Here is an 11,967-nt window from a genome sequence, read left to right as displayed (position 1 = left end):
CTGACAGAATTGGCGTCAACCTTGTTCAGATCCCGATAATTGATCTAGCTCAAAGTTGGTCCTGATTCAACTGCTGTGACAGGCGCCTGAAACCGTTTTGAATGTAATTTATCGTGAAAATTCAAAATTAATATGTACTACTATATACTTCTCTCATTAGCACTGTCTCAAGGGAAAGTCACCAGAGTTTACTTTTCAGATTGTTTTATTGCAATTAATAATTTTTGGCCATAATATTTCACACCTTTAATGATTGACGTAAAAGGTTACACCTCGATATAGTTGTTTTGTCGTACAATATCATTCTTGACATAACATTTTTGCAAAGGCATTTGCTTCTGAATAAAATATTTAATATTTTGATAGCCATGGCGATGTGAGTTAGGGTAAGCTAATTCTGACGTCAGCGAATATGCAAATAATCGAAAGCAACGCCTGAGCGGTATTGTTAGCCGTTGGGGGCAGCAGTGCACCGCTTCGTTCACAGTTTGAAGCACACTCAATTACTTCAACATACACTATCAATAAACGCAAGCGATGAATATGTCACCAAATGTCACCGCCCCAAACTATTAAATTATTTGTTATAATATTTATACGCTTCGGTCAATTCAACCCTTTATTACTCAATTCCCGTTAATGAAATTACGTATCATTATCAATAAAGTCCGAGTGTGTATTAATATACAAGCGCCGATAATTAATAACACTATAAATTTAATTGAATTCTGGCTCGGTGGCGGCTTTTAACGCCTCTGGAGCGATTTTAGTTTATTGGGAGCTGAGAGCGCGAACAGTTATCGAAAGACGGATGGAAGGTGTTTCTGAAATCGATATGTGGTTACCCTGGGAATATTGACGAAATGCAACACAATCAAAGGTTTGAAATGTGATTTGATTTAGTTTGCCAGAGTCTTTCTGTTTTTAGGCGATGACGCGTCTCTATTAACACATTTGGAGACAGAATTAATGTCATGACATTGACAATATGCTTTTGGTTCGACGCCTGTATTCGTTTATTTGCTTGAAAGTGTTCCAAAGAAAGCGTTGCGCGTCAGGCTTTAACTCGAAATTGACAGCGCATGACCCTGTCGTGAGTGAGGTCAACTTCGCAATTTGAAATCATAATGGAGACGGCAAAAGTTTTATTGTGTTAAAATTGTGCACGTGCATGTTGTCACTGTTGTGAATTCTGCCTGTGTGGGGATGAATTTGTATGATGTGTGAATCACGACTTCAAGCAACAAAAATGCAGGCATGAACACATTCTGAGAAGAAGAGAAAAGGTATGGTTTGTGAATTTGCTGTCTTGTCAGCATCGCAGCATTCCACATGTCTTTCAAATAAATATTATACTCCCGGAGCACGTGTACCTCAAACGAAAACGAGTGCTAGCTTAATTGGTCATGCAACGAACCAGGGTATCAGTGTATACTGTATACTTAAAGGGACAGTAGCTGTTACTTTTTGTTGAGTTTTTCCTCATTTAAAAAAAAGTCAACTACAGTTTCTTGTTCTACTCCCCAAAAACGAGATGAGATACCTAGTGTTCTACTTGTAAACTAAGTCTGTACATGTGTAGATTACATTATTTCAGACAAGTGAATTTTCGACCCGACTAAAATTCAAAATGGCAACTGTCTTGACAAGCTGAACACCGAGCGTTTCAACAAGCTTTGGAGAGTAGAACAAGAACTTGTAGTTGCAAAATAAAAAAAGTGTGAAAGAACTGTCACTTTTGAGTTGTTGACCAGGGATCTGTTTGTTCACTGAAGGGACCTATGTGAACTTTTCGAGAGTGGGTTGCCCGGTCTACCCCCAGGCATTGATATAAACCCAGCCAGTTTTATCAGAGAATAGCAAACAGTGATTTTTTTTATCTTGCTCCACGAAAGTACCAATAGGAGAAGAAAACAGAATAGAGGATTAACGTGCCTACCTTTCTGTATTTGATTTTCTTGTTTTCGACATTTGGCTCTTCTGTTTTGAAACCAAACCTGAAAAAAATTGAAAGAATATTGTTTTAACACTTGTATATTTTCTCACATTTGTCTTGGTTTCATTAAATGTTTTAAAAAAAGATCTAGTGAACGAGATTGTCAAGGAAAGATAATAAGGCCAAATTTTAAACAAAAATGTGTGTTTCCTGTAACATGCCTCCAATAGGGATAAGTAGGTCAGGGGAATTTTTTAAATTTCTCTTTATGTTGGCTGTGATTCAATAAAATACGGTAATTTAGATAATTTACTCGGAATTTTTTGAAAATGCGAAAAAATGTCTAGGGTCGATGGGTTTTTCTAGGGTAGGTCGGGCAAAAGGGAATACACACATTTTTATTTGGCCTAATATGACGATTTCTTAGGTATCTACACTTTCCAATTTTGAAGACACAAGAACACGGGATTTATCGGATTTTCAGGGTTTTCGTGACCCGCAACCGCCGATATTGTTGTCCTCCCCTTCCGGTGTTTGAACGTTATGTACAGAGTCATACGAACATGTACTAAAACGATGTGAGTCCGGACATTAAATTTACAGTACCTTTCATTTAAAACATAACCCTTTACTTGCATATTACCAGTTTATGTAAGACAGGCCAGAAAGACAACTTTTGTAATTCAACGTGCTTAAAGCAATTAAGACAACCCAACGAGAGAAATAAATAAAATGCAGAAAAAAATTAAATGAGAACGCCGGCCATTGCAGCACTACTCAAAATGTTAGTGAAACATGTCAAACACAAAATCGTGGAGAAATACGTCTAATCTGCAATATCGCGCTTGAGCCCATCCGTCATGGTGTAGAATCCGAAATGAAGGGAATGAATGTGACAGGGGCATATCTTCTCCGATACATCTAAAGTTTTAATGTATATGGACCGTGAAGGATTGCACAGTCTTTTAAAGGTATACTGTCACCTGTTCCAATTTTGCCACAGTTACCATGGAAGGAGAAAATCTAACCAATCACGGATTTTAAGCAGATGGCCACTTTTTAAAAACAGCGCCCCGCATTGGCATTTTGAATACCAAGGAACCCTCCTTTGACCATATATGGACATATTTAGATTACAGGTGACTGTATACCTTTAAGTTAGGCACAGTGACATCAAATTTTATTTTACTTCAAGGATAATTAATTACAAGATCCTAATGCCCCATTAAAATATTTTGCATGTGTAGTATGGAGGAATATGTGTACGTGTACGACTGTTTGAAAATTAAATATTACTGCCAACGTATGTATAAATGAGGCCTCTTCCCGAAATACTTAATACAGTCTGTCACGATGTATTATAACATGATAAACAAGTTTTAGCAACATCTGTATTTGCATAAGGACAAGAGTTCTTGGATTTTGAACATTGGAAAGAAGCAGAAATATTCAACTCTCGCTCATATTGCTTGATGTCGCAAAAGTTTATTCATTTTCAAAATTTAGAGAGCAGTGACGACAATTCTAAAAAGTTACTTTGTTTAATGAAGAAGTATAATTAAGGGGAACGCTCCAGCGGGACAGAGTCAGACTCTCAAAACTTTTACAACACATTTTTGTTCTGTCACTTGTGGGGACTCATTTTGAAGCTCATGGACTAAATAAAGGTTTCACCAATTTAATTTTGTTAAAATCGAAATTTTTATTTTACCCCGAAGAGTTAACACAGGGATTTGGTAGCCTAATTTGTTTCTAGTACTAAATTTTGCACACTGGCCGCTGATTTACATTCATGATCGCGAAAGAAAAATGATTTAAAGTTCTCTCACGGAAAAATTAAGCAAAGTTTAAGTCTTTAAAGTTCGTACAACTTAATAAATTTATTTTGAAACAGATAAGCTTAAGGGGAAAGCCTCTATCAGCATACAGAAGCCCCTAACTCTCAAGCAAGGCACACAACCTTATAGCGCAAACAATACATATCAGGCGTTTATACTTTGTTAAACACAGGAATACCACATAACCTCCTTATATCTCGGGGAGATTTCACGGTCGTTTAACGATTCGAATTTCGTCAACCGTCGGCGCGGTTTGAACCCGTCTTATACGCCAGGTTGACACTCAACACAAACAATAGTAGCCATTTCACCGTTGAATGGCGGGAAGCGCATTGACCGGCATTAGTCAATCCATGCATCATTTCATCCAATCCATCCAATTAGTTGTTTTGTCACACACTAAGTGGTATTACTCTGAACAATCACACTATAGGTTTTGCCTTTAACCCCGTCGGGACGGGCGCCGCCTAAGCTATATCGTCAATTTGTCTCGGGTCAGTAAGAAAAGCCTTATATGCTGTCGTTAACTGTCACAAAGGCGTTCGGAAGAGTGCAGACCTGACGAATTGACTTTTGATAAATATCATTGCAGTCTTACCGGGTGACCTTGTTGGCGCGCAAGGTTTTCAAACCATTGAATAATTTAACTCAATTTTTCAAACTCTTCAATTCTCTTGCTGTGAACACTAAAATGGCTGCGACACTTGCGGAAATCTCTTGGTTTTATTTGACTATAAACGCATTATTATCTCCAATTTGTGTAAGACAAACCGCCATCTTCACTTTTTGGCAGGGTGTATTCGTATCTTGCAAACCACGTGCCGCGTTTTATCAGTTTTTACCTCACAAATTTAGCCCACGCTCACCATCCTCCTATTAATGGCGTAATCTTCAGTAACAAGTTAAGTCACTTTCCATGTTTATAACGAAGGGGAAGGAGAAATTTGGGAGCTCTAAAGTTTGGCTTTCCGCTGGCATATTTAAGATCTATTAGCGGGCCAAGCCAAGCAACTCGCCCTGTTTTCTGTTACTCTAATTGATATGAAATAATGCCAGTTTATCGTCTGATACCAAAGATTAGCTCTCCGCAGAAGAAGCTATAATTCCCGGGTTTCATCCGCTATTTGCAGACTACCGGATGACTCGTTCAGATTAAATTCATTAGCTCATTGCTAACTTGAGCCGTGTTCTGCTTTTTTCCCCCTCTGCGTTGTCCGTCTTAATTTTACCGACGACCATTCGCTGTGTGCTGGCAGCTTTGGTCTGTCTCGAATTCTCCATCAAACGACAGCACGGCCATGTTCCAGGTTTTAATAACAGTTTGAAAACAGTGAATAACAAAGTACGAGAAAGAGCGCCGACAGCTAGAGTTTTTTACAAAATTGCTACCTTATCCGAATGTTGTAAAGGTTTATTACAGGGAAGGGCGGTGTTATTCACGTGAAGTTAAAATCCGCACGTGAAAAGCGCGCACTTTTATTTAGATATTGGCGACAGCGCTGAATACGATGAAACAAATTCGCAGAGATTTACAGAAATCTACTCGTGCATGTTTAAATTTAAATAACATGAACCTCGTTCGCGGATAAACAATTCATGGCAAAAAATTATCCTAACTCGCGACGTTTACCGACAAATAATGACACACGCACACACACACACAGGCCCTTAGAATCGACGTAGGCAACGCGATTCTATCGTAACCACTTAAAATCGGGGCTTTTTAAAGTAATAGTCACCCGACCCCGCAGACATCAAATATTGACTGACCACATGTAGATTGTTGCCAGAAACGTGCTCTATATCAACTAAAACGGATTTTATTAATAACTTTCTAATTTCCTATCCCCCGGTAACTCAGTTACCCGAAACTCTCCGTTCTCAAGTTAGAAATGATTTTGGCGAACTAAATAAAGGCCCTTACTTTCAGGTTACAATGCTCCAATAGAGACCTTTAGTAATTACTATGAAAGAAAATTATAGTATCAACTTACTGGGTATACAAAGAGCACGCTAATTAATTGACTTTGAATAGAGGGCACAGGGAAGACTGGGTGTTCGCCGTCTATAGGAGAATGCCTTAATTAATCAAATTAAGAAAGCTTAATCTGTTATTGTAGGGACTTCATATTAGACATGCTGAACCAATGAAAAAAAAGCAATAAACAGAATCAATTATTAGACTGGGATATTAGTGTCAATTTCCAGTCTAAGCGCCGGAGAAATTAACTCGAGTGAACGGTCCAATTATTAAGTGTTACACAGATGAGGAAATTACATTTCGTCCGCTGGGAAATGCGACTGTTTTATCACTGCAGTGGAATCGGTCAATTTTATTACGCCGAGTCCGGGTAAAAAAGGAGAGAAACTTGCAAGCTACCCGCTTAACACAGGGATTAAAAAACCTCAGAGAACATTGAATATCGTGGATTAAATGTTTCTGTAAGCATAATTAGCGTAGAAAGCCTAGGTTACTATTTGATTCAAGATTCTTTCAAAGCTGACCGTTATATAAAACGTCAGATAATTATATATATATATATATATATATATATATATATATATATATATATATATATATATATATGTATACTATCTCTCTCACACACAACACACGCATATAGATAGATAGATAGATAGATAGATAGATAGATAGATAGATAGATAGATAGATAGATAGATAGATAGATAGATGGATAGATAGATAGATAGATAGATAGATAGATAGATAGATAGATAGATGGATAGTTAGATAGATAGATAGATAGATAGATAGATAGATAGATAGATATGCATGTATATCACTACAATTATGTGTTGATGGATGGTTCGTGGATGGTGAATGCGTGGATTTTTCGACTGCTCACATTTTAGAAATTGCCAGATATTGCCAGACATTAAACATGTATCTTTCGCATTGAAGTGTAATGTAATATGCTGAGGTCACGTGGCGACTGATAGGATTGTTTTGGAGTCTCTCCGTCAAGAATTAATGAACACAGAAAACAAGTAGTAGTTATCCGGTTTAGGTCAACACGCGCACGCGCAGACAAGAGTCATGCACGCCAGAATAATCCATAACTACTGGTGGACAATGCATCCTATGCTTCTCTTACGTTGCGCCTCGTGCTAGCGCTATGCCCCACGTGTTCCACGCGTAATTAAAATTCAGAAATGTGGGACTGAGTGCCAGTCACATATTTTTGTGTGAGGAGGACGTTGATTGTTCCGCAATGTATAATTCTATTCTGTCTCTTCCTGAATGAAAAACATTTAACCGACAAATGCAACTAAAATGCTGAACAAACTTTTTGTCAAATTATGTTGCATCAGAATTCTTCTGTTAGTCTTAATCTGTAAAATGGCGTACTTTTATGATATCTGTTATCGTCACTGGCTCAAATACTGATGTGTAGGCATTCAGATCGTTCACAGGAGCTAGGAAATCAAAATTCATTTCAACTGAAAAAAATGTGTTCTCAGCTGCAAGATAGACATCACTTTTTTCAAAAGATAACGTCATCCTGCCTCAACCTCCACCAACACATCATCACAATACCCACAGCCACCACTACCACCATTCTCATTCTTGTGGTCCTAATCATCACGATCATCTTCGTCGTCGTCGTCGTCGTCGCCTCCGTCATCATCATCATCATCATCATCATCATCATCATCATCATCATCATCATCATCATCATCATCATCATCATCACTCCACTATGATTATTAATTTTGTTAAAGTTTGCCTTATTTGAGCAAGTAGAAGTGCATTTGCTGTTTGAATTTATTCCTCAGCGGGTCTCCGGATGAGTGTTTCCATCTTGGATGTGATTTGCTCCTCGTGTTCAATGACTTGACAGGAAAACAAACTAAAATTTGCATACAGCACGAGTATCATCTGTCGTTTGTTCGCGCTTGCACCAATCAGCATCAAGGTCACGTGTACGATCATCAAGGTCACGTGTACGATACAACATCGTGTGTGAGCTTGTTTACATTAAAACTGTGAATAAACTGGGCTTTAGCTGACAGTAATTTATTATGATTGAAGAGTCGAAGCAGATGAGGCATGAACTCTGTAATAGTTTATATATATATGCTTCAATAATTTAAACAGTATATGAGTAATAGACAGATCAACTATTATCATTAATAAATGATGAGTGGTCGAGGATACTGTTATTAATAAAAGCGATCAAGTAACTATATGGCCAACAATGAAATGATTAATAATTGAAATGTATTTTTGCTTTTGAATTGTAAAAGAAGTGTGACGAAAACGTCTTTGTTTAATAGTATGCGTTTTTTCACTAGTGTTTGTGTGAGTTCGTTTCAAAGGAAAGTATGCGACATTCTCGAAGACGCATTGTTTGTCAATGCAAGGGGAAATAAGATGAGTTATGTGATGATTATATTTTGTGCTCGTGCTCTTTGTCTTTAACATTGAACTGTGCAAAACGACTTCTTCTTCGTTTCATGTTATGCTTTTTAAACATTTTAGTCTAAGCGAAATGCACTGAGCGCTCTTCTCATTAAGTTAGTTCATAGACCATGAAAAGGGTCTATGGTTAGCCTGTTGTCACTGACTACGATGGAATGTGGAGAGAGAGAGAGAGAGAGAGAGAGAGAGAGAGAGAGAGAGAGAGAGAGAGAGAGAGAGGAGAGAGAGAGAGAGAGGAGGAGAGAGAGAGAGAGAGAGAGAGAGAGAGAGAGAGAGAGAGAGACAGACAGACAGACAGACAGACAGACAGACACAGACAGACACACAGACACAGACACACACAGACAGGCAGACAGAGACAGGCGGACAGGGGCAGAGAGACAGAGACAGAGTGAGTGAGAAAGAGAGGGAGAGGGGAAGAAGGCAGAGAGAATATTGCAGATATGCATAGTGCATTATTCTTTTAAAATTAGGGTTTTTATTAAGAAAACCAGCTGAAAGGATGCTTCGACGTTGACTCTCGAAGATCTAGAACTCATAAATTGCTGGTTAATTAAGTAGTGACGAAAAGACCATGCTTCGCATAGTCTCATCGTCTCCTGTCGTTTTGTTAGATCGGATGAACTTCTATACGTTATCCGCTAGACGACCAGCCCACACAGCCGCCACAGAGAATTCCTCGAACCCATCAAATCAGTAAGTCTAGCGAAGCGTTACAGTAATCAACAAAGTGTCCATTATCAATAATCGAAGGCGAGTAATTACAATTCTCGTATCATTATGAAATTACACTGCATCATTAAACTTTTAATACAGGTAATATGAGATTTGAAAACCCGGTAAAACTTTTTAAAAACTTTATGTGTCGTTGGAAGAGAGTTTAATAGCCTCTGATATTCTATCCAAGTATTCATAGGTATGTATGTATGTATGTATGTATGTATGTATGTATGTATGTATGTATGTATGTATGTATGTATGTATGTATGTATGTATGTATGTATGTATGTATGTATGTATGTATGTATGTATGTATGTATGTAATGCATGTATGTATGTATGTATGTATGTATGTATGTATGTATGTATGTATGTATGTATGTATGTATGTATGTATGTATGTATGTATGTATGTATGTATGTATGTATGTATGTATGTATGTATGTATGTATGTGTGTGTGTATGTACGTATTATATATATATATACATATACATATATATATATATTTATATTATATATAATATATATATAATATATATATATATATATATATATATATATAATATATATATATATAATTGAAAATATTTCGTTTGAAAATGATGTTCCTCGGAACCAACAATGTATATCATATGTCGATTCTATTTCTACTTATTTTCACGAAACTGCAGGAATGGTTAAGATATGAAGCTAAAAAACCTTGGAGGACATTCTTCTGGTGCAAAATGAACAAAACGACAAGTTTTGGCGCCTATCAGTTTGTATGTTCCGTGGATTCTAACCAAGTGCTCGACTGACGACGCCGTACAGGGGTCTGGCAACGCGCGACTGTCCCTGACTGAATTTTGCAATGAACCCTTCAGGAAAACGCCCACGATTCAAGAACATTACAATCTCGGAAATACTGTAGACAAGTTTAGTGAGTTTCTTTGATGTTAAATTTAAAGTGTACATCGACAGATGACATAAAAATGAGTCGCCCCAATTTAAAACACAACGGCGTTTTTCTTAAATCGAAATAAAACTAGCAGAACGCAATTTAAATTCGGCGACATCTGTGTGCTTCGCTCTAGTCACAGAAACTGTAGACGACTTCCGAACTAATGGTCCGGAAAGGATTAAATCATAGGTTACTGATGTATATTGTCTGAAATATTTGCAGACTACAACTTCACCGCCCTCTCAAATTAATGAAGCCGACATTGTGTCCTGTACGGGTTATATAAATTAGGATTTCTTCGTTAGAAATTACTGAATAAAGAGAATTTATTGTCTGTTCGACTAATGGGCATTTTCGATTCAAATGTAGCCTGACCGAACCATTAAAAATTTATGCTGATATAAAGAAACACGCGTATGGACGACCGAACTGCGTTTTTTTAGTTTTAAATGTTAACGATAGGCTCTCGATACACCTTTGCCACCGTCTTGTAAAAATTGAACTCTATCAACAACCAATCAGCGGCTAACTCCTCAAACGATACATGTCATTAAGCAATCTCTACCCTTTATCAGTCACAAAAAAGGTCAAAGGTCTGATCGAAATCAGCTAATTGAAAATGGAAGCGGCTAACTGTAGTCTGCGTCCACAAAGCCTAAACATGTATTTAAACTGGCCATTAGAAACAGTCCGCGCCTTTCCCCCTTTTCCTTTCGAGTGACTGAAGGTGTTTGTATTTTATTGACTTCACTTACTTTCAGGTTAATACCGCCAGTCATGGTGGTGTATTTTATTGGCGGGAAAAAACAACTGAAGCGGAACGTAAAAAGAAATGTTTTTTCATGACAAACGATCAATGTAATCTATAAGGCATCGTGTTAATTTAGTTAAGTGGTTTATAAAGCACCGTGCCCATCACATAAGCGCGGTCTATATGATGCCGAGAAAAAAACAGTGAACCGTTTAACAGCGACTGTGCCATTACACTAATTGGGCTTACATCTTTATCGTCTTCCATTTCACATGTTTGCTAAACTATTGAACCTTCTTAGAAAGTGAATAATGTTGGCAAAGGTTCAGAGATAGGTTGAGAGAGTGGGACGTTAAGAGAGAGCGAGAGAGAGAGAGAGAGAGAGAGAGAGAGAGAGAGAGAGAGAGAGAGAGAGAGAGAGAGAGAGAGAGAGAGAGAAAGAGAGAGAGAGGGAACGGTACAGACAGAGACAGACGGAGAGAAAGAGACACAGATATAGAGACACAAAGCACATGCAGATAGGCAGAGACAGACTGGTAGATGAAAAGACAGAGACAAATAAAGCTGAATAAAATTATTGCAGACGAAAAAAGATTTGTTTTGGGATAGGATTTCTACGTGTAGCCGGTTATATTTGGCATCATGTTTGAATGCATCCTCATATGCATGTACTTGTATACTATACGTGTTATGTGTTGTCAACAGTAAAGCATGGACTTTACTGTAGATTTGACAGAACGAGAATCCTGACCCTGACTTTACCGCTGCTGTGATTATAACAAAATATATAGGACAAAGGAACAACCGAGAGCATGCACCCGCAGTTTCCGTGATAAATTCAAACTGGAGACTTTACTCGGAAAGCAAGTGAATCGATTTTTCCTTCACCTCAGCCTAGCCTTCTCAGATGGCATTACCGATGACTTTTCGACTTTCGAAATGCACTCGGTAGCAACACTTTGTTCAGATACGAAAAACTATTTTCCCGCCATTGTAGAGGCGCCAAAATTGTGGTATACTTTCAAGAACGTTACAAGTTGAACTTTAACCCTGAAAAATTGACGATATATCAAGAGTCGTAAGCTTTGTTTTGGGAGAAAATGTAGTTCATCTGTCATAGAAAGCAGGCGCGAAAGTGTCAGAGAGACCACAGCAATAAATATTTAAACAACCAATTCATTTATTAGTTGTCTGAGGCACTTGTAACAATAACAGAGTTGTAAATTGGCGTTCTGTCAATATTTTAAGAGATATTTCCCAAATGGGCGGGAAATTTGAGTCAGTCACACTTGTCTGCGCCACGATGGAGTATATTTCTATGGCGGCTGAATAATTA

At 37.8% G+C, this 11,967-nt stretch overlaps 1 protein-coding gene across 1 annotated transcript in view; it reads right to left on the bottom strand.

Moving 5' to 3' along the window:
* The window catches only part of LOC139118755 (short stature homeobox protein-like), a 29,532-nt gene that overhangs the window by 4,213 nt on the left and 13,352 nt on the right, over nucleotides 1-11,967 (bottom strand). Inside the window, exon 3 of the mRNA XM_070682185.1 lies at nucleotides 1,940-1,997. Within this exon, the coding sequence (XP_070538286.1) occupies nucleotides 1,940-1,997 (58 nt within the window). The remainder of the gene's footprint in view (nucleotides 1-1,939; nucleotides 1,998-11,967) is intronic.

Source organism: Ptychodera flava, chromosome 19 (assembly GCF_041260155.1).
Source record: "Ptychodera flava strain L36383 chromosome 19, AS_Pfla_20210202, whole genome shotgun sequence".
Taxonomy (NCBI): Eukaryota; Metazoa; Hemichordata; class Enteropneusta; family Ptychoderidae; genus Ptychodera; species Ptychodera flava.
This window is presented reverse-complemented; position numbering and strand designations above follow the sequence as displayed.